This window comes from Mirounga leonina, unplaced genomic scaffold (assembly GCF_011800145.1).
Source record: "Mirounga leonina isolate KUSES-001 unplaced genomic scaffold, KU_Mleo_1.0 Mir_165, whole genome shotgun sequence".
Classification (NCBI taxonomy): Eukaryota; Metazoa; Chordata; class Mammalia; order Carnivora; family Phocidae; genus Mirounga; species Mirounga leonina.
Genome location: NW_023270415.1, coordinates 65555983 through 65583577, shown reverse-complemented (window position 1 = coordinate 65583577; position 27595 = coordinate 65555983). Strand labels below are relative to the sequence as shown.

Sequence of the window (27595 nt, the reverse complement as noted above, 5' to 3'; positions counted from 1 at the left end):
GGGACTTCTGGTCAACGTCTTCCGTTGGCCGCCGGAAGGGGAAGTTTCGCCGTCGAACGCTGCCTCGCTCGTCCGAATTCGGTGGCGCCACGTCCGCCCATCTTCGCCTTCTTATCCGCGGCTTGGGCGGCTTCCGCCTCGACACCTTCCACTCGCGGAGCGGGCCGTGTCGTGAGGGGCCAGGGACGGGGAGTCGGGCGGCTGTGCGCAGTCTGGCTACTTAAAAGGCGAAGATGTCGGATATCGGGGACTGGTTCAGGAGCATCCCGGCCATCACGCGCTATTGGTTCGCCGCCACTGTCGCGGTGCCCTTGGTCGGCAAACTCGGTCTCATCAGCCCGGCCTATTTCTTTCTCTGGCCCGAAGCCTTCCTCTATCGCTTCCAGGTACTGACCAGGGACGAGGGGAGTGCAGACTGCAGGTCCCAGGAGGCCTGGCGGCGGCGGAGCGTAGACCAGCATGTTGCGGGCGCGCGGTGCCTGGTGGGATTTGTAGTGCGACCGCTCCAGCGGTTTAGGGCGGGTCCTGTGGTCTGGGGGCGGGGTGGAGGCGAAGGGATTTGGAGCTAGGGCCAGGATGGCTGGAGAAGTGGGTTTGGCCTGGTAGGAAGGGACTGATTTCGCCTTCTAAGATTATACTCCCCGCCCTCTGCATTCAGAGAAGGAGGCAGAGGGAAGGTAATTCTGTGATAGTTGTTCATCTTTTGGACGCCGGTGATTAGCAGCTTGGGTCCACCTGGAGCAGGTGCCCTCTGACCTTGCTCTGCCACTCACGTGGGTGCCATGTGATTGTCAACTTACTCAACATCCAGTTCTTCTTGTGTTAATGGAGTTTTTTTGTTTTTTTGTTTTTTTTTTTTTCTTTGTGGGAGTGGTTTGAGGTCAGATGCAAAGAGTTGTTTGCGTTTCACCCAGTCCCGACCTGGTATCTGGTAGTAGTTAAATGTATGAAGGACTGAGTAAAGAGTAAATTGGTCCAGAAATAGAAGGCCTAGTTATTTGTTTAAACATGAATACTGTCCAGAGTATTTCTGGCAAGGGAGTATTAGTTTCCCAGAGATGATCTTTATTCACTGGATTCTATGATTTAGATTTTTAATCAGTGGCAGGTCAGATACTAAGATCTGACATTAATTTGAGCACATTAGTTGACATGTGGATAACACTGTCTTGTCTTCCCCCTCTTTACTGGCTGTTTCTTAGTCTCTTTTGTGGTTCCTCATCTTCCTGACCTTTAAATGTGATATGGCCCAGGGATCAGTTATAGGACCTTTTCTCTATACTCTCCCCAGCTGTAGGTGATCTCATTTAGCTCCATGGCATTAAATACTTTATACACTGAAGACTCTCACATGCAAATACACGTATTTTCAGTCCAGATTTGTCTCCTGATTTCCAGCTGTCTGTTTGGAATTGTCACTCGGATGACTAATAGGCATCTCAAATTTAAAATGTCCCAAACCGGATACCCTTTTTCCTTTGCCCTAGAAGTACATGGCAATTCCATTATTGCAGGAGCTCATACTAGTAGTCATAGAATCATCTTCGACTTCTCTTTCTCCCACATCCCACAATTTGCCAGCTAATTGTTTCCTGTATTTTAGACATATATCCAGAGTACAGGTCCCTGTCCATTCTCCATTGCAAGCCATTATCATTCCAGCCCAGTTCTTTTCTGTCTTTTCTCTAGACAGCTGGAATGATCGTTTTAAAACAGAAACCAAGTCCATCCATCCTCTGCCCCAAACCTTCCAATGTCTTCTCAACTCAGATAGGTAAAATCCAAGTCTTTTCAGTGGCCTGCAAGGCCCCTTACTGCTGCTCTGACTTTGTCTCCTACCACTTTCCACCTTCCTTGCACATTAGGCTCCACAATGGAATTTTTGTTATTCCTTCAGCAGCCAACTCTCTCTCCTCAGGTGGTTAGCGCATGTTGTTTCTCTGAGGAAGATAACCAGGATTACTTCCTTACCTTCTTCAAATCTCTTCCCCAGGGCCGCCTTATTGGCAAGGCTTTACGGATTGCCCTACATAAAATAGTACCCCTCCTTCACTCCGTCTCCCTTATCCTTAATTTTACTTGCTACGTATCACCTGTTGGCATCTGTTAGTTGGCTTCCTTTCAGAAAATCAGGCTCCATGAGAGCCAGATCCCTGACTTGCTTACTACTGTTTTTGTTACCTAGAATATGCCTGGCACATCGCAGGTGCTTTCATGTTGGTTGAATGCATGGAAATAATTGGCACTTACTAGTGTTGGGCACTGGAGTCACAATAGTGAATAGGACAGAAAGTCCCAGCTCCCATGAAGAAAGGGAGAGAGAGGCGTGTGATAGATAGTGACTTAACATTTGATAGAGTGTTCCAGAAAGGCTTCAGAGAAGATATCTGAACTGAAACCTGAATGTCGAGGAGCCAGCTTTGGGAAGATCTGGCGCAGGGGACAACTTTCCAAGAAGAAGAAATAGTTAAGTGGAAGGCTGAGAGGCAGGGGCTAGAAACAGAAGGAAGAGTGGATAGCGTAGTCCAGAGTCAGCTATAGGGATGAGGATTGGTAGATGAGGACAGAAGTAACGAGGGGTGAGTACGGTAAAGCAGAGATGGAAAGTAGTCTGGGCCTGGATCATACAGGGCTTCGTGGTTTGAACTTTATCTTGAAGAGACCGGGAAGGCTCTGGAGCATTTTGAACAGAGGACTGACAAGATTGCTTTGACCACTCTGTGGGATGGACTTGATACATGCAATGGGGGAGAGGAAGGAATCAAGTTAGAAGGCAAGAGAGATGGTGTTTTGGGCCAGGGTGGCCACGAAGATAGAAGTGGATGGATTTGGGAGTTGAGTGGCCAAGGTTGCTGCTGAATGGATGTGAAAAGGGGGTGGCTGAAGGCAGCGGCAGTCAGAGATGTCACTCTTTGTACAGTGGATGGTGGAGCCCTTTATCAAGATGGAAATGTTTAGGAAGGCGTAGGCTTGGGGGCAGGGGAGGGTGTGGATAAAGAGTTCTGTTTTGGCCATGTTAAGTCTAGAGATGCCTCTTAGGCATTCAAGTGCAGAAGTTAAATAGGCAGTTGGATGTCAGAATAGGATTTGGGCCCGCAGTCAGAATTGCACACTGTTTTCTATTTATTTGCTTTGGTAATTACTTGTGATTGTGCATTTTGTGCCTGGTGAGTGGCATGCTGGGTAATGCGTGTACATGAGGAGCAGTGGTTGTAAATCCTTTCGTGAGAAGGATCTGGTCAAAACTGGCTCTTTGACCCTCCTTGCAACATCTTGCTCACTTGTGTAGTCAGATGAGTAAAATAAGAAAGCCTTTCCAGGGGCACCTGGGTGGCTCAGTTGGTTAAGCGACTGCCTTCGGCTCAGGTCATGATCCTGGAGTCCCTGGATCGAGTCCCACATCGGGCTCCCTGCTCAGCAGGGAGTCTGCTTCTCCCTCTGACCCTCTCCCCTCTCATGTGCTCTCTCTCTCATTCTCTCTCTCAAATAAATAAATAAAATCTTTAAAAAAAAAAAAAAAAAAAGAAAGCCTTTCCAAGAGACTCCAGGTAAATATTGACAGCGATGATGTGATTATTAGGATCATCATTCATGTGCCAGCTCCCATGCTTCTCCCATCTTCTTCACGTTGTTTCGTCCGGGCTTATCCCGAGACCAGGGAGATTGTCCACATGTGAAAGGGCCAACGTCTGTATCTTCTTTCTGCTCCTCTGGCTCCTACCCATTCTGGACAAATTTAGCTTTCAGACCCACCTGGAAGAACTCATTTGTAAATGAAGCAGTGGAAGGAAAAACTGCATCTGAGAGACAGATGTGTGACAAACAGCGTGTGATGTGCTTTCTGCTAGAGGCTCATCTTTTCCTTAGAAGCTGAGTCTTGAACAGCTTAAAAAAAATTGGGGATGATTGATTTAGAATTGTGGATTCACGTTGGAAGTGATGAGAGTCACTTCTCCTTATCTTTCGGTCTCGTCTGAGTACTTGTTGGTTTGGAACTGCAAAATTTAAAATGTTATTTTCTTAGTTTGGGTAGGGGTGTTAAGACTCACTATGCTGTTGTCCAAAATTCCTAGTCCCTCACATTTCACACTCATCCATCAAGTAGTTCATAATGATGAAATGTCTTCGTGTGGGTCCTTGATCAGTTAGGAGAGAGGTGGTAATTTCTTGCAGCCCTGGTGGTTTCTGAGATGATGTCTCCTGGGGCCGCTGGTGTCTTTGGACAGAATAAGCTCGCCCCCTTACATGTGTATTGTACTTCTGTGTTAGCTCATTCAGCTCCCACAGGCATCCCGAGACAAGTATCACTGCAGTGGGTAGACAGCTGCAGATATGGTTTCTACTTCCGTGAGTCAAAGATAGTTCTGAGCTGTCTCGTTGAACTCCTTCGCATAGTATCTACCAAAATACACAGTTCAGTGTTTAGCAAACATTCTCGAGGGTGATTTCTTCCAAGTCAGTTATCTACTTTCCCTTAAAAGAGAAAGACCATGGGATTTCAAGTCGTTGAGTCATGGTTCCCCAGGCCTGGCTCAGACCCTTACTAGTTCTCTGCCCTTAGGCAAGTTACTTATCCTTTCTGAGGCTCAATTTTGTTAGCTAAGAGTGGGGATAGTTTAATACCATTCGAACTCTGATCTAACTCCATTGATTATAAGATGCTTCATCAACTAAATACAACTTTCTGGAGGGATGGGAGAGTAGAAATTCCATTAAATGAATATGTTGATTGTAAGCCACATCCTAGTTTTAGAAACACAAAATCAAGTGTCCTCAAATTGAGGAGGTATGTTCTCTACTTCATGCCGCTGTTATGTAAAATTCATAGAAAAATGCGAAGTGCCCAGTATATAGTTTGGTAAATAACCTATTCAAAAATAGTGCCCATTTTTATTTACTAGCCAATAATTCCTGCTATTATTGCTTTTTCTCTGTGGGCAGGAAGATTCTAATTTCATTTTGTCACCGAAATTGAAATGTAACTGCTGGATTATTATCCCATAGTTTGCCCCCTTAAAAGCATCCTGACCTTAGGTGAGAAGAGATGAACTCTCAATTTCAAAGATTTGTTTTCAGGAATCATGAGATGGCACCAGCCACATCTGTGATTTGGGCCTTGTGCTTATATTTTCCAAGCTTTTGCTTATGTTATCACCTTTAACCCTGATGACAGCAACACTAGCAAATTGATTTAAGAGTGTGTTGGGGATGGCTGAGTAATTAATATTCCATTATATATACATACACCGCATCTTCTTTATCCATGTGTTGATGGGCTTCTGGGCTCTTTCCATAGTTTGGCTTTGTGAACATTGCTGCCGTAAACATTGGGGTGCAGGTGCCCCTTCAGATCACTACATTTGTGTCTTTGGGGTAAATACCTTAAGGAGGGCACGAGATGTAATGAGCACTGGGTGTTATATAAGACTGATGAATCACTGACCTCTACCTCTGAAACTAATAATACACTATATGATAATTAATTGAATTAAATAATAAAGTTAAAAAAAAAGTGTAATGGGGAAGAGAGACCTATTACACATAACCTGGAAGGGACGTGAACTTGGTCTATAGGCTGAGCATAGAAGTAGCCTCAAGGTTTGGATTAGAGCTTTAGTGGCTAGGGTTTTGGTATGTACAGCTCTAAAAGCTTTCCTTAACAGCCCTGTCTACTTCAGACAGCTGTGCTATGGCCTGTAGATAAGGTTGCCATTAGATCATAGCTTTAACTTTTTATGGAATTATAGCATACAGGCAGTAAAGTGTATGTATTATATATTTATAAATTTTTAAAAACTGAATACCTGTATATGACCAGCACCCAGATCAAGACGGAGAACATGACCAATATCCCCCAAACCTTCCTACGGCTCCCTTCTGGTAACTACCCCCTCCAAGGGTAACTACTTTCTTGCCTTTTAGTATCGTAGATTATTTTTGCCATTTTTTTTTTTTTTTTTTTTACTTTACGTAAATGAAATCTTACAGTATGTACTCTTCTGTGTCTGGTTTCTTTTTTACAGTGTGTGTGAGTCTCCCCTATTGTTGCACATGGTTATAGATTACCATAGACCACCATCTGTTTACCCATTCTACTGATAATGGGCCTTTTGGATAGTTTCCAGTTTTGGCCATAATGAATAGTGTTGTGAACATTCCAGCACATGTCTTGGTGAACACAGGTATACGTTTCTGTTGAGTACATATCTAGGAGTGGAATGAATGGCTTCTTCGTCTTCTTTTTTTTTAATGCAATAATCACTGACATTTACTGAAAAATACTCAAATTGTGTCATGGACTATTCGATTTCATACCATCTTATCAGGCTTGTTTTGACGATTAGACAACGTATTTTATTTTTATTTTTATTTTTTTTAGATTTTATTTATTTATTTGAGAGAGAGAGAGAGAGTGAGAGAGAGCACAAGTGGGGAGGAGAGGGAGAAGCAGGCTCCCCGCAGAGCAAGGAGCCCGATGCGGAACTCGATCCCAGGACCCCGGGATCATGACCTGAGCCGAAGGCAGACGCTTAACCGACTGAGCCACCCAGGCGCCCTAGACAACGTATTTTAAAGAGGGAGCAAGGAAGGCACCAAATGGTTAGGTGCTGTGCCCAGCTCATACAGATAGTAACTGGTGGAATCAGGATTCGAACCCCACTAAGAATTACTCCACACTCTGTGGCCTTCCAATAAAACTTCCTTTCCTCACAGATTTGAAATACTACTTTGATAACACACCAACTTGCCATAAATATATCGGTCTGTTTATGGACTTTCTGTTCTATTTCAGTGATCTATTTGTCTATGCTTATACTACCTTGTGATTGTTTAAAATATCTGATCCTGTTATGCACCTTAATTAAAATTTTAATAAGCTCCTGTTGACCTCACAATCAAGTCCAAACCCTTTAGCATGTCATATAAGGCCCCCTGCCAGCCACCTCCTACTCTGGAGCCTCAGATGTGGGTACAGATCTCTTTCCCCTATGTTCTAGTTAGAAAAACCTTCTGGTAGATGTCTGACAGGCCAGGCAGTCATTCCATGTAACATCCATGTCTCCGTGCTTTTGTTTGTATGCTTCCTATGCCTCATTTTCTTTACTTCATATATTGGGCAAGCACCGATGGTTAGAAATGTATATGATCAGAACTCCAGGGATCTTCAGGATCCTTTGTTTAAGGTCTGGGTTAACTGTGGCCACAATGTAACACTTGTGCTGTGTTACTCTCTCTACTAGGCAGTCGTCTGCATAGGCTCCTTTGTCTGCATAGGCTCCTTTGTGTGTGTATGGTAATCATTCAAATCTTGGATTGTTGGCAATCCTTAGAGCCACGCGATACTTTTACCCCAGTTTCACAGTTATACAAGGGATACACTTGGCATACAGACAGTCCATCATTGACTGTACCAAGTCAAGTTTGGCTTGAATGGAAAAGTTAAAGTTGGTATCAACCAGATGTGGTAAGGTGGGTCCAGCTGTGTGTTATATTGGAAGAAGAAGCAGGAAGGATGTTGGGGGACTTCTCTTTCCTTGAGTGAACAGGGATCTTTCTTTTCTTTCTTTTTAGGTTTTAATCTATCCTTCTCTTTAAGCCTCTGGTCTTGGAGGGAGACTAAGCGTTCACTACATGGTCGCATACTTCCTTGCTTTCTTTTGCTTCCCCTTGTTCACGCCCCACTCTCGTTTCTCGAATGGATGGCTTCTAATAGCTCTTTTAAAGTCCACAATTGAACCTGAGTGCCTTTCGGTTGTTTGTCTTGCCTACCTAGGATGTCCAAAAAAAAAAAAACCAAACAAAAAAACCCCACACTTAGCTAACATCAGCATTTGGCACATGGGTGCTCCCCCTCTTTCTTGTTTGGTGACCTGTGTAGAGTTTCTTAACTCCAAATCAATCAGCTCATACTGTTTCAGGAAAAATCTTTGTTTTTGGTACTTTAAAAACCCCACTTTAGACTCTGGGTAGCATTTGTGATGATTGCAGTAGCAGATTGTTTGGGAGATTTTTTAGTTCAAGGACGGCTGCAGCCCACTCTCTCAACAGAAGTTTTTGGACTAGTAACTGAAGAGCAATGTCTTCCCCCTTTCTTAAAGCCTTATATGCCACTGAAGATGTGGGCTTCTTGCTTTGAAGTGAGGAGCTCTGGGCAAATCACCTAAACTGTCATGAGGGCCCAGCTTTCATCATGAAAAAGTTGGGGTGCCATGGGGTGAAAAGGAGCTGCTCCCCTCCCCTCTTCTGCCTACAGGTCCTGTGCTCTTGGTGCTGCACTTGGCTGCCCATGATGGGATCTGTGAAGGCTTTCCAGGGTTGAAAAATGGGCCTCCACCCTCTCCCACGCCCTGAAAAGCAAGCCATTTTCTTATCCTAACTATTTACATATCAGAGGAAAGGAGGGGATTTAGCTAGGCACCTTCAGTGGGGATTTCAGAAGTGTATTACATTGTGTTTTTCTCAAGAGATCAGCTCTCTCCTGGTGTTTTTAAATTATAGTTTTAAAGTAATACAAAAATAATATTAAGTCTCTTAGATCATTGAAAGCCAAGTATAACTCAAGGGTAAGCTTAATGAACGGGGAAAAGAAGTAAGATATTTTGACAGACACTGATTTCCAAAGCACAGGTGCACACAGTGGCTAAAAATAGTGCCATGTCGTCAGTGTTAGTGAAAGATGTAGTCGGAAAAAACCAGGGTTTCGTTTCCAAAATCAGGCTCTGAGTAACTTACAGGAATATGGAGGTAGCTTAAAATGGGAATTCGTAAAAACCACGTCAGTGTGTGTCTCCTAAAAGATTATAATAATCATACAGCCACACATACCTTTTTTTTTTTTTTTTTTTTAACAAAGGACCTTTTTAATCCACTTTCTTAATTCCTACCTTTTACAAAATCTGGAAATAAGGAAGGTGGAGTCAGGGGGCAGACGTCATTGGGTAGATGAAGACACCAACGCAAAGGTCTAGACTTTTCCAAGGCCCCAGGGCTATGTAAGGGCTAAGGCCAGGGCTTGCTTGCTTCTGGTTTTTGCTCAGTGCTTTTCATAAGCAGGGAGAATCAGGCTTATGCAAGTATAGTAGTACTTAAAATGTTTACTACTTGTAATTATTCCTCATAATAATGATATCACTTGTGAGAGACATTGTAAAAAAAACTAAGGGTTTTGTGTCATAAACTCTGGAGTCAAGCTGTCTGGGATAAAATTCTAGCTCCACCACTTACTAGCTATTATTTAACCTTTTCTCATTCTATTTCTTCAACTATAAAATCTATCTCCTGAGTCATTGCATGTAAATGACTAGAAGAGCACACTTTTTTTTAACCACTAATCAAAATAGGGCACATATTAGTAGATCATTCCCCTTTTACGGATGGATGTTGAGGCTCAGGAGTGAGAGCTCGTAAGCCAGGACTTACAGCCACGCCTTCTCAGATCACTTCCAGTGTTCTTTCTATTAAACTCTACTGTATCTATGATGAAGTTGTGAATGAATCAAAATGAGTTTCAACCTATTTTGTTTTACTGGTTTAATACGGGGTTCTTGGAAAGTCACTCTTGGGTATCCCACAAAGTGCGTTTTCTTCCAAAGGGAATTGAGCTGTGAGGGTTACATTCCTGCACTTGGAGAATGTAACTGGGCAGCTCGGTGTCTGGCCAGGCGCCACAGCTAATGTCCTCTGTTCCAGCCACACCCAAATTGTCAGCAGTACCTGTTCGTTCATTGTGCTCTTGCAGTTCTTTCGGACTTTGTATTTGTTTTTCCGAGACCAAATTTCCCCTCCCTTGGGATCACTCTTTTGCTTCTTTGGACAACCCGCTACTGGAGAGCTCCTTGATGCAGGGGTCGTGTCCTTGATGCTTGGGTAGTAAGGCCAAAGCCAGCATCATGCTGGTATTTCCTATGGTCTAGGAAGGTCATCTGCTTTAACCACGGTTACTTAACATCGTTCTGGGAGTACTAGCCAGTGAATTAGACAAGAATGGAATAAGATTCAAAATTTTATTCACAGATGGAGTTGTATACTTAGAAAGCCTAAGAGGCTCAGTTTTCCAATATTACAAACAATAAGGTAACTCAGCTAATATTACAAACAATAAGATAATTCAGCTTTGATGGTTGGGTATATACAAAACCAATAAAAGCTATGAAAGACTTCTTCCTGGTTGGGAATTGTATCACACTGATATCATAGATGCCGGTTCTAGTTCTTTTAGGAAAATAAAATTTCGAGACCAGCCAAGAAAATTAAGACAAACGTAGAAGAAAAATCGGAGAGGGATTATTTAATCATGTAACTTTACCAGATATTGTAACGTACTGTAAGACTAGAAATTGAAATAGTTTGATATTGATATAGGAATTCAATTCCAAACAGGATAGCACTTTAATATAATAAGAGACTTTACTACAAAAGGAAATATATGAGGAAAGTAGCTTTTCACATCAATGGAGAAAGTATGGGTTACTCTGTAAATGGGATTGGGAAAGCTGAGGGGCCATCTAGAAAAAGAAGTCAGATCTCTTCCTCACTCCTGAGATGAACGGGGAATGTGTTACAGTGAAACTGTGAACACTTTAATATTCTTAGAGTGGAGAAGTAGCTTGTGAGCAGGATACGTGATGGATACATTTGCCTCCATTAAAGGAACACTTCTACATTTCAAAATATGGCAAGAATACCATCAAAGCATAGATTTAATGACAGACCAGAAAATATTTGCAACAATGAGAAAGGGGAATTTCCATAATATATAAAGAAATGCAAATCTAGCAGAAAAATGAAGAAAGGAAATGGCTAAAGTTTCAAAAACATAATTGGTAAATATAGAATACACTAAATGGTGAGCACGTGGAGGCAAGACAGGCATTAATCTACATTTTAGGAGAAAGTGTAAGTCGGTTAAATATTTTTGTAGGCATTTGGCAGTGTCTACCAAAATTAAACTCAACTGTCTATTAATTTAGCAGTTTAACTCACAGGATTTTATCCTACATGTACGTGTATAAAGAAGATAATCAAGAATAGGCATTGTGGCATTGTAACAGTGTAAATGAATTTTGGACATTCACATAAAAGGAATACTAGAAAGCCAGCAAAAATATTTTGTCAAGGGAATGAAACAAGGTATAGAACTGTGTAATGGGAGGCAGGATGAAAAGGGAGGAACAGTAACACATAATATTATTTGTTGAAAGAAATACAAGAAACAGATCGTTGTTGCTGAAGGGAATTGGGAGATGGGGGTCAGGAGGGAGACTGTAGACCCTTCTGTAATTTTTTTTTGGGGGGGAGTTAATATTGTGAAGTCATATATCCATATTGCCTAAATAGCACAGGGATTTGAATACAAACATTTCTGTTTTACTTCTACCTTTTGAATATGACAGTTTTTGGGAAGGCTTGTCATCCCAGTATATTCTTTTTCCTACGTAGAGATATTACTGTCCTGTTGGAAATTGTCTTTATAGTTCAATTTTGACGGGCTTAGCTGTATGCCTTATCCCAGTAAAGACTAACCATGCATGCACTTCTATAGTATTAATTTTTTTCAACTTGGCTAGAAGTATTTATTGCTTATATTATAATATTTTATTCTGTCGATTTGCAAATTGATATGATTGTAGCTGATGAGAGCTCTTCTTCAGTTTTCTTGAATTATATTGGTGGTGTCCCTTTGGTAGCCATCATCACAGAGGAGAATGTTTTGTGAGGATGCATTTTGTTTAGTTAAAAAAAAAAAAATTAACCAGGCTTAGAGAAACTAACGGCTGTGTCTATTTCAATCTGGACAGATTTGGAGGCCAATCACTGCCACCTTTTATTTCCCTGTGGGTCCAGGAACTGGATTTCTTTATTTGGTCAATTTATATTTCTTATATCAGTATTCTACACGACTTGAAACAGGTATGTTATCCATAGTTGTTTTAAGATTTGTTTCTGATTAATTTACCAGTTCGTGTTTACGTATTGGAAGAATTTTGAGGGCAGTTGGCTTAGGAAATGGCATAATGATGGCAAATGCTCAGAAAGTCGGACCGATGCTAGGACTCTCCTAGGCGCTTAGATGACTTGATTTGTAATCCCTACAACATCATGAGGCATAAGTAACAGTGTCACCATTTTATCACTGAAAAAGTAGAAGACCAGAGCTTTACACATCTTGTCCACACCTTGTCTCTTCGTGGCTGAGCTGTGTGCCTCTCACTTAAATTTGACATCTCATGTCTGTCACGTGGCGGTCCTTGTCCTTTAATGCACCATTTTGTTTGAACTGTATACATCTCCCAGATTGGGGTTGTAAAATACGCCTTTATACTATGAAAGCCTTGTTCTCTGTGATCGAATCACTCACTTGTAAAATACATAGCTGGGATTTAATAATATGGTAGTTTATCAGATATGACTACCCATATGATGTCATGGATAAGCTTTTTTACAAAAATCTTTTCTTAGAAGTTTCTTTGTGAATTTTTACTTACTTCCTTTGTATAATACCTTATGTGCTGTTCTGAGTTGCTTATACTGAGCAGCCATAAAGTGAGGCGCTGTGTCAAAACATGAACATAATTTCGTTAAGCCTAAATGATTTTGAAAAGGTTGGCTGACTCCAGAGACTTTATAAACCCACTGGCTGTTAGCTCAGGATAGAGAATTCTGAACCACCCTTAAATCTAAGTCAGTTTGAGAATTGTGAATCAACCTCATAACTGCAGGGAAGTAGAAGGATGGGCATTTGGTGTCAAACGTGATTTTTCCTTAAATTGGCATTTGTACAAGGTGCGTTTAAAAAGGAAAATCATTATATTAATACAAAGTGTCCGGTCATTGACTGTTACCACTGGAAGGGACCTAGCCCATCCCCTTTTTCAGGGAGGTGAAATGTCTGGGCAGAGCCAAAACTGACAAGGAGGATTCTCACCACCACATCTCGGTTTGGTCCTTAAAGCCCCCAGAATACGTGATTTTTATTCTCCCCTGTCCCAGTTGGGCCTGATAATGATGCTGACTTGCTTCGCATTCTACTCCTCCGATATAATTTCATTGAGGGTTAAGCTGTTGGAGTAATTTTGTTTTTACATCAGTAGTAAACTCTAAGTGTGGATGACTCATGACCGGCTTTTAAACATTTGGTTGTGGAAAAATTTCAAACATACACAAAAGTAGTGAGAAAGGTGAATGAACCTTTGTTTTCCTTTTCATTGAGATACAATTCACATAACAAAAAAATGACAGTTTTAACCATTTTAAGGTGTACAGTTCTGTGGTCTTTTTTTTTTTTTTTTAAAGATTTTATTTATTTGAGAGAGAGAGTGAGCATGAGCAGGGGGAAAGGCAAAGGGAAAGGGAGAAGCAGGTTCCCTGCTGAGCAGGGAGCCCGAAGTGGGGCTTGATCCCAAGACCCTGAGACCATAACCTGAGTTGAAGGCAGACGTTTAACCTCTGAGTCACCCAGGCGCCCCAGTTCCTTGGTCTTTAGTCTGTTTGCAGTGTTATGCAACCATCACTACTATCTAATTCAAGACGTGTTCATCAACCCCCCAAAACCCAAAGCAGTTACTCTCCATCCCCTACCCCCCTTTCTCCAAGCTCCTGGCAAGCTCTGAACTACTTTCTGTGCATATGGGTTTGACTATTTGACACATTTTATGAGTCCTTCTGTGACTGACTACATTCACTTAGTAGAATGTTTTCAGGGTTTATCCATGTTGTAGTGTGTGTCTGCATGTCTACATGAACTCCCTTTTAACTATAGCTCACCTTTAAAAAAAAAAAAAAGTATTTATTTAAGTAATCTCTATAGCCAACATGGGGCTCGAACTCAGGACTCAGAGATCAGGAGTCGCATGCTCCACCAACTGAACCAGCCAGGCGCCCCTACCTTCTCACCTTTAACAGTGATCTCATCGCTGGTCTTATTTGATCTCTATTCATGTCTGTGCCCGTACCCCTGATTATTTGAAGCAAATGCCAGACATGATAGCGTTTCATCAGTAAATATTTTAATATTCACCTCTGAAACCCAAGGACTTAAAAAATGATCGTAATACTGTTATGAAATGTAAATTACAATAATTTCATGACCACATTTTGTTTGTAAATTGTTTTCTCTTGGTTACTTGATATCTTGGACCCCATTTACCCTTCCCTACTATCTAGTCAGGTAATATAACTAATTTGTAATACCTGAATAACACTTAAGATCGATCTGCAGGATTATTAGCCCATTGATCTCTTTTGTCTGCTTTAATTCTTATGTTCCCCCCCTTCCCTACTAGCCAGTCACAGAGCATTTTGAAGTTCTAGAGCCGAGAGGCATTTTTAAAAGTTTTATTGACCCCTAATTCAAATGTTATCCAGTTCCACCCATTTAAAGTGTATAATCTGGTGAGTGTTCATAGAGTTGTGCAGTCATTATTACAATTAATTTTAGAATATTTTATCACCACAGAAAGAAACCCTGTACCCATCAACAGCCACTCCCCATTTCTATTCAACCTTATCTTCCCCTTAAGCTTTTATGCAACCACTAATTTACTCTTGCCTTTTTAGATTTGCCTCTTCTGGACATTTCCTTTTTTTTTTTTTTTTTTAAGATTTTTTTTTATTTTTTCATTTGAGACACAGAGATACAGAGAGAGCATGAGCAGGGGGAGAGGCAGAGGGAGAGGGAGAAGCAGACTACCCGCTGAGCCAGGAGCCCGATGTGGGGCTCGATCCCAGGACCATGGGATCACGACCTGAGCCGAAGGCAGACGCTTAACCCATCTGAGCCACCCAGGCGCCCCTGGACAGTTCTTACAGAAGGAATCATGCAATATGTGACTGGCTTCTTTCACTTAGCGTAGTGTTTTCAAGGTTCTTCCATGTAGCATTCCTTTTTATTGCCAAATAAGACCCCATTGTACGGAATTATCATTATCACGTTTTGTTTTTCCATCCATCAGTTGATGGATGTTTGACTTGTTTTCATTTTTCACTGTTATGAATAAGGCTGCTATGAACATTCATGTCAAGAGGAACTTTTGAGGCCTGTCCTTTTAAAATAAGATTTCACAGACAAGAAAACAATGGTCTGGAGAGGTGGTGACGTGCCCTGAAGGTCATAAAGCTGTTTGAGATAACACAGCTAGGACTGGAGCCCAGGTTCGCTGATCCCCAGTCTTCTCTGCACCATACAGTCTCATGTTAACATCCTGACAAAATGCTTGCCACCTGCACATTTTCCTCCCTGACTCAATTAAGTATACAGCAGTGTTGGCTTACTTATAAGGCTTCTGATTTGAACTGGAAGACTGCAGTTTGAGACCAGTGAATTTGTAAATTTCCAGTTGCAAACTTGTCAAATAATACAGTACTGTAGTTTATGTGATTACAACAGTTAAAGTATTCAATCCAAAGAATCCTTAGAAATCATAAAGCCAGTGGGGTGCCTGGCTGGTTTAGTAGGTAGAGTGTGCGACTCTTGATCTCAGGGTCGTGAGTTTAAGCCCCACCTTGGTCGTTTATTTTAAAAAAACACAAACAAATCACAAAGCCGAAACCAAAGCAAAAGAAGCACAACTATTACTAAAATTCAGAAGTGTTATTAGAATTTCACCTCTGATTCATCCATAGGGATCCCCTACCATTAAGCATACTTAACACTGGAGCTAAAGTGTGCCTTTGAGATACCAGGGGAGAAACTGGGGAAAGAAGGAGAGACTTCTGCTAGAAACTTGTTTTATTATTTTTATTTTTTATTCTCTTAAGATTTAAAATTTTTTTTATTTATTAGAGAGAGCTAGTGTGACCTTACAGTCATTTGTTTCTTATCTCTACCTCTTTTCTAGTCTTCCAGCTGAAGGCATGAGGAACCACTCTGAGAAGGGAGAGCCAGACCAGTGTTGATTATTCTGTCCAGAACTGAGACAGAGTCTGGTATATGGTGTAGTAACAAAGGCACTAGACTAGTAATTAGAGTTCACCCTGCTTCTAACAAGCCATGTGACTCTGGTCATGCAACTTTTGTCCTCATCTGTAGAAAGGGGGTCTTTCCTTTCTACCTCCCAGAAGGTGAAGAGTCAGAGGCTATGGGAAGGTTTGGCTGTGGCCCCATTCCTCCTCTCCTTCAGCATCGTTTTCCCTTGCTAGAATGTAAGCTGGAAGGAGATCGGATCTTCTCGGAAAGCTCAGTGTCAGACCCAGTGGTAGTATGTGTGTGTATCTATAACAACAACAGTAGGAACCTCCCAGCAGAGTCATGCTGGAGGAGTCACGATGGTAGGCAAGGCAGATGGGCTCCTCCCACATCAGAGCTTATGGTGTAGTGGAGGGGGAAAGGATTACCCGGGTGATCACAGATGTGTTGACAGGTCATGAGGAGAGCCAGGAAAGAGAGGCCGACTGGTTGGGAGGTCTTCAGGGGGTGGGATCGCAGATAGATGCCTGTGGAACTGACTCTCCTCCCCATGGGTCTTTTAGCCTGCGGTGGTTGGGGAGCATGTTCCTTACTGGAATTCAGTTAGGAGAACACAGATTAGCCTTGCTCAGTTGACTCTAGTTCAAGGCTCTGTTGAGGACATGGTTTTATATATTTTTTTAATTTATTTTTAAAGATTGTATTTTTAAGTAATCTCTGCACCCAGCATGTGGCTTGAACCCACAACCCGAGGTCAAGAGTCGCACACTCTACCGCTCTACCGTCTGAGCCAGCCAGGTGGCCCCGGGCATGGTTTTAGATGTTTTAAAAAATTTTCTTTTGCTTGAGAGGAGAAATTTAAAAATATTCTCATGTTGGCTTTCTCTGTAACTTTTTGAAGTATTTCTCTACATAGGAGTCACTTTGTTCTGAAATTCTGAACCATGACATTTGGCTTATTTTTGTTTCTAGGAGCTTTTGATGGGAGGCCGGCAGACTATTTATTCATGCTCCTCTTTAACTGGATTTGCATCGTGGTATCCTTTAGTCTGTTGTTTGGGGCCAGAAATAAACCATTATTTGCAGGTTTGGGGAAGTAGACAGTATTCTATACAACAGTTCAAATTATAGTATTTGCATCTTTGTTTGCTACAGTTAATAATTACGAATAATTAAAGTTCATTTTTAAAGCTGTAGTAAATCACAGAGCCCTTGAGTGATGGCGTTCTCTTGCCATTGTGGGGTTTTCCAAATTTGGTTGAATTTTACTGCTATTCCTCTTCTTGTTCCCAGTTCTGTGTTCTCATGTGTGACAGCTTGTTGACTGCAGCACAAAGATTCCGTGCCATGAAACTGCTTTTGGAATCTGTGCTCCTTCTCAGAAAATTAATTTACGACCAGCATCCCTTTCTGACTTCGCCGCTGCCCTTGTCTTTGGGGCCTACACGGTAACTCGGTCCCTCTGTAAGGCCCCGGTTCTGGGAAAGGACCTGCTCGGCTCTCTTCCAGCTGCGGACCTGTGCAGATGGTGAGGGCAGCAGAGCGGGCATGATGGCTCAGTCTGTGCCCAGTTGGTGAGTTTTAACATTGCTCTGGGGCTTAGCTGCCATTGAAGCTTGGCCAGGAGCCAGGGCATGAGGCACTTTGGATGCCCTTTCCCCTCCTTTAAGGGAAGGCAAAAAAAAAAAAAATTGTTCTGGACCTCAACTATGCTATGGAGCCCTGGGTATGAGTAGAATCCTTAATTTGTTTCTGGGCACAGGTATCTCCATCTTCCAGTTGAAGATGAGATGCTAAAACGCAGGGCAAGGCAAAGAGGACGCAACGGGGCCAACTGAGTCATATGCCAGAGGAGTTCACTTCTTGCATTTCCTTGTCATCATATAACAGAATATTCATAATGGAGATTATTAGATATTTTTGTGTTCTGGGATGTTTTAAACAACCTGAACTCTAGAAAAGGGTTTTCTTTCAGAACACAGGAATGAAATGAACTGATACGAGGTGCACAATGCTTTGTTTGTCTCTGATCTTTAACTTTATAAACCAAGATTACTGGCTTAGCGATGGATATGCAGGTAAGTGTCCCTTGAAACTATTTGCCCTTTTATGTGTTTCAGATTTACAATTAATGGCCTTTGAGAGAAGCTTAGATTGCATTAATCCTGTGGTTAATTACGTGGCATTTTGAAATTATAGAATTATAACAACTTTTGTTTTGAACATCTTACATGAATTATCTAAACCGTTACTTTCCTTGCTCATTTCAGGCTTCTTTGTTACGTTTGTGCATTGAGAGTGATGGTTCTCTAGTATTTTCTATGCATTATGTGGATATGTATTTTTTTTAATTGAGAATATATAGTAAGTAAGGTTTTACTGCCTACTTTTTTTCAAATAACCAAGCTTGACCCTGATATTTCTGAATGCACCTAAAGTAATTGTATTTTATTCCAGGATTTTGTAGCATGCATTGTATAATTGATTAACTGAAAGGATCAGTTTGTAATTCTGATGATTGAATTTCTTTTTGGTTTTTGAATAGCCATATGAGAATTTGTTTGTAGGGGAGAGGTTAAAAAAAAAAAAAAGATTCCTGCTGAGCCTGTTTTAAGTGCCTCTGGAGCCTTGTCTTTACATGTTGACTTCTTTTGCAGTTGCTGATGATTCCTCTGATCATGTCAGTACTCTATGTCTGGGCCCAGCTGAACAGAGACATGATTGTATCATTTTGGTTTGGAACACGATTTAAGGTACTTTCACGTAGTTGGAAAAATTTCCTTTTCATTTGTCTCGGCAAAATCCCTCTTCAGCTCAGAGATGCACTTTCTGACTCGTGCAGTAGAGGTCACTGCAGAGCAGTGTACCATAGGCAGGCCCCCTCTCCCCTGCTCAGTCCCCTTGCCTGTCTTTAGCCAACCTGAAATCCTTTGCTGACTATTCCACTCCCTCTGTGCTTCAGGCCCCTCAGGCATGTGACCCTGAGCAATCTCATGTCTGTGTGTGTGATAGAGAGGGGGAAGGAAAGATACTAATGGGGAGCAGTCTCTCTTTTTTTTTTTTTTTTTTTTAAGATTTTATTTATTTATTCATGAGAGACAGAGAGAGAGAGAGAGGCAGAGGGAGAAGCAGGCTCCCAAGGAGCAGGGAGCCCGATGCGGGACTCGATCCCAGGACCCTGGGATCATGACCTGAGCCGAAGGCAGACACTTAACCATCCAAGCCACCGAGGCGCCCTGGGGAGCAGTCTCTTAAAATCTGTTCTTATCATTCCCTGTTAACGTATTTTATACTTTAGCTAAAACAGTTTTTGTCCCCAAACACTTCCCTTAGTGCCTTTGCTCACAGTTTTCCACCAGTAACATCTTTTTTATTTTCTTCCTCTTGTAAATCCTACCTGTTCTTCATTTGAGTTGGGACTGAACATACTTCCTGGTCTCCTGCCTGGAATTAGTCTTGCCTTTGGGCTCTGCAATATGTTATGTTTCTCTTATAGTACTTACCTCATTCTGCCTTCAAGTTCTTTATATACAACCCTTTCTTTACTTGTTCATGAAGTTCCTTGCAGCTTCCTTAGCTCTTTTTTTTTTTTTAAAGATTTTATTTATTTATTTGAGAGAGAGAATGAGAGAGAGAGAGCACATGAGAGGGGGGAGGATCAGAGGGAGAAGCAGACCCCCTGCTGAGCAAGGAGCCCGATATGGGACTCGATCCTGGGACTCCAGGATCATGACCTGAGCCGAAGGCAGTTGCTTAACCAACTGAGCCACCCAGGCGCCCGCAGCTTCCTTAGCTCTTGGTATGATGTGTTGAATCTGGTCTGGTCAGAGGCTCAAATGTTGAATTCGGCTGGAGAGCTTTCTCATTGGGGAGAGTATTAGTTCAGGGCATCAGTGTGTAATGAGATAAAAATTCAGAGTAATTTTGTGAAATATGCAAAAGAGGAACCTAAAAGGATGGGGTATTTTTAGTTCGTAGGTAGCAGTTTCCTAGTTGGAGTCTTAATGTGGTTCTGTTATGGGTCATGTTTTCATCAGCGTCCATAGGACACCCATTTCCTTTGTGAAACTCTGTTAATATTCACTCAGAGGGGCATGTATTGTATCTGACCCTGGGCAAAGTACTTTGTCTCTCCAGTTACTAATACATGAATAAGTATAATTTTATTTTTTTAAAGATTTATTTATTTATTTTAGATAGAGCATGAGATGCAAGTTGGGGGGGGGCAGAGGGAGAGGAAGAATCTCAAGCAGACTCCCCACTGAGCACGCGGAGCTCAATCCCATGACCCTGAGATCATGACCTGAGCCAGAACCAAAGAGTCAGACACTTAACTGCATCACCCAGGCGCCTCTGAATAAGTATAATTTTAGATAGGAAGTTTTAAGTACAATAATGCTAGATTGGTTTGAGAAATTTTTGCAGTGACTTTCCAAAGGATTTATATAAAGCTCTTATCAGTATATCTTTACCCATTCCAGCCTCCTAGCAGCTGTATCCTTTTTAGGTGTGGTTATTCATGTTTGTGTGTATTTTTTTCCTAGGCCTGTTATTTACCTTGGGTTATCCTTGGATTCAACTATATCATCGGAGGCTCGTAAGTGATAGTAGATTTACTTAATAGGAAACAAATCCTTAGAAGACTTCCATTATTGTTTATCTTCCTTCTCTAATCTTTATAAACTTTAAAGAAGTTCAACATTGATGTATTGGGACCTTATACTTAGGAAATACAGTTGACCCTTGAACAATGGGGGCTAGGGGTATCAAGCTCCTGCATAGTTGGGAATTAGTGTATATTCTTTAACTCTCCCAAAACTTAACTGCTAATAGTCTCCTGCTGACCAAAGCTTTACTGATACCATAAACAGTCAATTAACGCATTTGGTAAGTTATAGTGTATTACATGTATTATATACTGCATTTTTAGAATAAGGTAAGTTAGAGAAAAGAAAATATTATTAAAATCTTAGGAAGAGAAAAATACATTTACAGAACTGTACTATATTAATGAAAAAACTCCATATACAAGTGGGCCCACACAGTTCAGCTCTGTGTTCAAGGATCAACTGTAATTTCATTTTGATGTAACTGATTAAATTGCAGGGCTTTAAGCACATTTAGCATTGAATGATTGTTATTTTGTTAGCTCATCGTTAGGTACTGTGTACTTCCATTTATGTGTTTTTGAATAAATATTTCTGGATTCATTGTCCAGATTGAGCAAACAAGGAACTAATTTAATTTGTGTCTGAGCTTGACTCCTCTAAGAACTATGCGTAAAATTACTATGTTTTTTATCCTTGAGGCATTTCCAGGATGCCTTGAAGACTGCTCGCCAGTCATCGAAATGCAAATTCTCAGATGGGAAGTAGTTTTGTAAGTGGTTTGATAGTACAGAAGTTTTAGCCAAATAGGCTCAGATTTCTAGCCTGGAATTGGACCTGAGAGGAAAACCTTCAGTGCATCCAGTCAGAATTTTAAAAGGAAGATATCAAGATGCAACTGTTCTGTGAACTCCCACTTCCTATGCTACAAAATACTTCAAATGTTTTAACAGATTTTAATAGTACCAGTTCTTAATATGTCTGACATAGCTACTCTGTGTGGTCCTAACGTCTGCCGTGTAGTGATAGAAATGAGGGAATTGAGCAAACAGACTCTGTTTCGAGCTTAGCAAGTTCTGACCGTGGTACAGCTGCCCCGCCGCCCGGAAGGGCAGAGTCTGGGAGTAGCTGCAAATGTTGATTTGTCCCTGACGGGACGCCTGTGGCAGGAGAAGACACAGAAGGATACGTGATAGTAGGAGTGGATCTATAAAACCTTGAAGTGGCTTGTATGTAAGCCCTGGGAAAACCGAAGGTCAATGTTTATTTTAGGATTACAAGGCGAAGGTCAGCTGTACGAAGTGATCTCTGATCTCTGTGATGTCTTAGACTCAAGGATGCAGGAGGCGAGGGAGAAGTGTGTGGCTCCAGGAGTGGGGAAACGTGTTCCCTGCCGCCTCCCCCCCCCCGCTCCAGAAGGGTGCCCATGCTTCTCTCTTGCCACCCTTCCGATTTGCCCGGGGTTTGCAAACACGGTATTTATGACTGAAGCGGTCAGAAGCTTGCTTTGCAACTTTCCGACTCTAGAGGCAGGAAGTAGCAAAAACGATATTTGGAGGATGAGCTGGGGCTTGAAAGAGCTGTCAGAGGGCAGCTGGTCTCGCAGAGCACAGAGCCCCGCAGGACCGATTTCCCCTCCCCTCGGAATACCTTTGCCGCGCAGACTACAAAAGGGCTCATTGTGGGGCTGTCACAGGCTCCCGGGGACCAGAAACTGGCTGCCAGGAGGGCTCTCTTCCCTGGCCTACTGGGTACAATTGGCTACATCTCACTTGACTGCTTGAAGGGCTTCAGACTAATTTGGCTCTTTGTTTGCAGGGTAATCAATGAGCTAATTGGAAATCTTGTTGGACATCTTTATTTCTTCCTAATGTTCAGATACCCGATGGACTTGGGAGGAAGAAATTTTCTTTCCACGCCTCAGTTTTTGTAAGTGTTTTTTTGGTTTTGTTTGTTTTCTCATGGAACAGCCATGTTACTGCCGTGTCTCAAGCGTCCTCCTCAGAACTCCACAAGGGGTAGCATTTACGTCTTTGGCGGGTGGAGAAATGTGAGCCAACAGACTGGCCCTGGTCACACAGTCCCGGGAAGCCAGGGATCAAAGTCACGGCTCGGTCGTCGCCGTGGAGCCCTTCCAGCTGGGGGCTGCTGCTGACTCACGGCAGGTGACACTGGGCACAGAGTAGCTCGGATGGGCAGGCGGGGCACTGTGCGAGGCTCTGGTGTGGGCCGCCGTGCGCCAGCATCAGTTTTATGCAAGATTTGGCCAGAGAAGAGGCAAAGGGGTTCAGTTAACCCATTGGTTAGCAATTTCAGATCTTTTTCTGTGAGCTATTATAGAACAGAAAATTTGGGGGACTTTTCAGAGTGAAAGTGAGAAACTTGAGGTTCATATAGTCCAAGCACCCAGGGAGTGTGTGCTGGCTCTTTGTCTGCTTTTAGGGTCCACTCAAGTGAGGAGGCTAGGGGCACTGATTTGGTTCTGAGACAGAACCAAATCCCCTTCCCCTCATCTGCCAGTTTTGATCATCGGGGCGGACGCGGGGGGAGTGACTTAATAAAACCTCCGAGCTTCACCTTGCAAATCTGTAAGTTGAGGGGCCGCCCTGTCTCCCACCACTGCAGGTGGTAAGGTCCGCTGTTGGCCACGGGTTGGTGGGTGTCCGATAGATAAGAGCTCTTAGCTTTGTTCCTAACGTTGGGACTGGGGTGGGGTTTTACGAGCCAGAAGAGGTGCTGACACACTGAAGCATGAAAGTAGCTGGCCATTCTGTCAGGGAAGCAAAAGACAGTTGAAGAAGGGACCAGTGAAATCGCCATCCGGGTGTCCCAGCCTGCCCGGCGACCGCGCCTGATCCCCAGAACCCTTCCACACATCTTGCTCATTTTTAACATTTTGCGGTTCGTCATTCTTCCGAGGGGTCAATGAGAGCAGTAAAACTTGAGGAGGCCCCTTCTCCCCCCACCACCTTTGTCAGTCAGGGGTAGGTTTTTGAAAGCCTTCTTCTGTGAAATATAACATACAAACAGAAGTACACTGTTATTTATTTATTTTTTTTAAGTGCATAGAAAGAAACTTGTTTGTCTTCTGAGCCTTGAGTTGCCTTCAGGCTAAAAAAACAAATGACCAATCTGCTTTCTAATTATCAAAGGACACGATAACAGCAGGTTTGGATTTTTGATCTAGGTTTATCAAGTCAGACGGCAGATGCATCATTTAAAAAAAACCAACTTGGTCCTCTGGTGGGTAGCCAGCAGTTCTTTTACTTTAAATGGCCCTATTTCTGACTTACCGGCTTGGAGATCTTTCTCAATTGCAGGCAACAAAGTATATGAGGTTCTAGTGGCAAAATCCAGGGCACACTGGGGCCTGCCTTCCATTTGAGCGTTCTCTGTTGGTGGAAAAGCCCTTCTGTTAAATTTTGCATAAAGATCAGATGACAAAATGTAGCTCTTTGCAAAAGCAGTAACTGCTTTGAAATTACCATAAATTTTTGTTGATTGTGTATAATTGGGTGTCTTTTTGTACTAATTACTTGCATTTAATTTCACTATCCGTTTAAGCAGTGGAGATGGCTTCCATATTGTCTTATAGTACGAAGCAAAGCAAGACCGCCCTTTTTAAGTGTTCTATTTTATTATACACTTGGGAGGAATATTATTGTACCGAACATCAGGGATATTGAGAAATCAGGAGTTGGAAATACATTTTGATTTAAAGACAAAGCTGTGTTTGTTTAAAAGAGAAGATGGGAGTTCTAGAATTCTAAGATCGCTGTTCTGCATTCCAGTTAGAAAAGTCGATCCTCTTCTGCACGCAGTTATTTTTCTGTTTGAAAGGGGTTCATTGTCTGGTTTTGGCGGGAACACGAAGGCGTCAGGGATGATGTAAACAAATGAGGACTCCAGTCACGAACTGCTGTCACCTGAACGGTGCCCCGTGTGTCCCCTCAGCTGCAGCTCAAGGCCTGTAGTGCAGGGAGTGGTGCAGGTACCAGCTCTGGAGCCAGGCTGCCTGGTTTGAATCCTGACCGTCAGTCTTGCCTTGGTTTTCTCATTTCTAAAATGGGATACTAATAATAGTCCCTGCCCCATAGGGTTGTGGTGAAGAGGAGGTGAATTTATGCACAGGTAGCACCCGCCATACGATATGGTCGTGCTCGGCCGGCTCTTTGCTGCGGGCAAGTCAGCGCTCATCGGTTGCTCTTGGTGCCATAAGGGGTTTGAGCAGGGGTGTCGGGTAGTAGAGTCTCTGCCTTGAGGCACAATTGTAAACATTAGGATCTAAGTGGAATAGGTTTGGTTTTGGTTTTTTTTTTAAGACTTTATTTATAATTTATTAGAGAGTGCTTGTGCACCAGCAGGGGGAGGGGCAGAGGGAGAAGCAGGCTCCCCACTGAGCAGGGAGCCCGATGCGGGACTCGATCCCAGGACCCTGGGATCCTGACCTGAGCCGAAGGCAGCCGCTTCACCGACTGAACCACTAAGTGGAGTAAGTTTAAACGCATTCTCAGTTTACTAAGAGTCAAGGGAGGGCAAAACGCTAGAGAGCACAGACCTGGGTGTAAGTTTTCCTGGCTGTTCTGTGATTCTTGGTTTATTAATCTGTCAGGTGGGAAATGGGGTGTGCCCGTTGTGGGCTTCAGCTCTCACACCATCTTGGAGATGGAAAGAATGCTGTCGGAGGGGAGATAAAGAATTCACATGAAAAACCTACCCCAGACTCCAAGACAGAGTGGGCATCTCCAGTCCCCCTTGGGGACGCGGCTGGGAGATGTCCTGTGGGCCTCGACACACAGGCTGCAGATTTGTCTTTTGCACGTGCATTTGTTTTGTATGCTTTGATCCAGTTTGATCCATATTTAGATACGTCAAAATGCTATATATAGGTGGCTCTTTCTGATTGTTGGGCTTGTGGGAGTAATATTTTTGTTTCCATACTGTTCTGCATGAATTACTTTTGTAACCAGAAAACAAATTTTTTTAGAGTGTGAATTTGGCTGGAAATGGAGTAAATTTAAGGAACCCGAAAAGTGAGTACCGCCTGCGGCCAGGGCATTGAGCGAAGTGCTGAAAAGGCAGAGTTAAGTAAGCCCTTGTCCCTGGCCTTCCATTGGCCGGACTAATATAATAGAGTGAGACAGATGCCATGGGGACAGCAAGAAAGGAAGATGCACTGAATGGTCGGATCACTTCATGGAAGTGATTGTGTTGTTTCTCTCCCTTTGCTCCCCCCCCCCCCCCCACGACTCCAGGTACCGCTGGCTGCCCAGCAGGAGAGGAGGGGTGTCAGGATTCGGTGTGCCCCCCGCTAGCATGAGGCGAGCTGCGGACCAGAACGGCGGAGGCGGGAGACATAACTGGGGACAGGGCTTTCGGCTTGGGGACCAGTGAAGGAGCGGCCTCGGGCCGGCCCACCAGCCACTCCGCTCAGATGAAGTCTCCTCCCAGTGCTGGGTGTGCTTAACAACCAAGTTCTAGCAAATGCTGTTGGACCCGACCCACACTGAATGTAGTCTTTCAGTACAAGACACAATTTTTTAAATCCTGAAGAAAAATATAAGTGTTCCTCAAGTTTTGTGATTCTCATTCAAGTCCTTAGTGCTACGAAGAACAAATACTGACTGTGCAAATTTCAGAACTGACTATATTTTTTTGGTGTCTTCTCTTCCTTTTCCTTCTGAATAATGGGTTTTGACAGGTCCCGGTCTGCTGGCGCCAAGCAGGGCGTGTGGGGTTGGGTCACCAAACCCTTGACAAAGGGACTCTTACCTCTTTCTCGCACACACGCCTCCCTCCTCCTTTTCCCAACCCCCGCATTTGCAGCTAGAGGAGGTTGTCCATAAAATGGTTCTGCCTGTGACAAGCTCTCTTATTTATTGACTTCTGCCAAGGCTTGGTCACAAAGAACTTGTCTACCATGTTCCCCCCTTTGGTGGCAGAACTGTAACAATAGGGGAGAAGACTGGACCAGCGGATGGAGAGCTTCGTCAGCTTTTGGAATTGCTGTGACCTGATGTCAGGTGCAGCCATTTGCCACCTCTACCGATGTTTCTTATAAAAAAAAGCGCCACTGTGTCAGCCAGGGCCACAGATTGGTGTCAGCGAGGCATGAGGGCGGTTGCTAGGCATTTTTTTTTTCCTTAAGTGAAGTGATGAAAACTATAGTGGAGCTGCAGGGGGGCTAGGTGTGAACTGTGGTGGGCATGATCCCTTTGCATCTCGTGTAGGGCATACTGGTTTTGTGTGGACCCAGAGTAGTTTGGATTGTGTTGTGCTAAAAGTTCCAAATTGCATTTGCCACAGGGAGTTGCTCTCTTTGAGAGACACCTGGGCATTGATCACATTTCATTCTCCTTCTAGATACATGTTCATTGAATAGTGGAGAGGAGAACCTTATACCCTATTTAAATTGTCTGTTTCCCACCCCCCTCCGCTCCCCTTTTAATGGCCACGTGCTTCATTTAATCATGAGGAAGGTAAGCTGCTCTGTACAGAGATCATATCTTAAGAGCTAATACAAGCGCATCTAGGTGAATCCCGTAACTTTGGGTTGTAATGGCTTTAGAATCATTTTGTGTTTGAGGGTCTTTTTTTTGAGCCGTGAATGTGCAAGTCACGAATGTACGTCAGACCAGCGTAAATACCCACAACTTCTTTTTCATAGGTGGGCTTTTCCCATCAGAGTTAGGCTTATCCCCCAATAAAGTTTTTTGAAGGCTTTGGTGTTTCACAGTTTCTTATTTTATGTTTTTAGTCTGAATGCAGCCACAGGAGCATGCTCGTGTTGAGTGGCCGCCATACTTGGAGTCCGCTCGAAAGGCTTTGAACATTTTGATTGGTTTCTTCTCAGGAAACTTTGCGCTCTAACAGTATGACTCTACTTTGCCCCACCCTTAAGCGGTAGCGATGTGTGTTCTCCCAGGAAGTGGGGACTTGAAAACAGCTCGTTTTTAACAAAAGTTTGTGGGTACCTCTCCGTATTTAATTTATACGGTAAGATGGGAAGCGGAGAGAATCTGAACCTTAACTGTCGTCTGTTTTTGCTGTTGACCTGTGGCCACAATAAAAATTTACTTGTAAA

At 42.9% G+C, this 27595-nt stretch overlaps 1 protein-coding gene and 1 pseudogene across 1 annotated transcript; one reads left to right on the top strand and one right to left on the bottom strand.

The window, feature by feature from the left end:
* DERL1 (derlin 1) lies at window positions 1-27595 on the top strand. Its single transcript, XM_035011851.1, has 8 exons — window positions 1-386; window positions 11799-11910; window positions 16877-16941; window positions 17956-17982; window positions 18562-18657; window positions 20449-20501; window positions 22330-22440; window positions 25767-27595. Exons 1-8 carry the CDS (start codon window positions 234-236, stop codon window positions 25903-25905), a joined length of 756 nt encoding a protein of 251 aa, XP_034867742.1. The 5' UTR covers window positions 1-233; the 3' UTR covers window positions 25906-27595.
* On the bottom strand, window positions 7107-9726 carry LOC118015356 (annotated as a pseudogene).

Coding starts and splice junctions, on each gene's coding strand:
- DERL1 (XM_035011851.1), top strand. CDS start 234: ATGTCGGATATCGGGGACTGGTTCAGGAGCATCCCGGCCATCACGCGC. Junction 11,911..16,876: donor TTCTACACGACTTGAAACAG/GTATGTTATCCA, acceptor TTTTGTTTCTAG/GAGCTTTTGATGGGAGGCCG. Junction 22,441..25,766: donor CTTTCCACGCCTCAGTTTTT/GTAAGTGTTTTT, acceptor CCACGACTCCAG/GTACCGCTGGCTGCCCAGCA.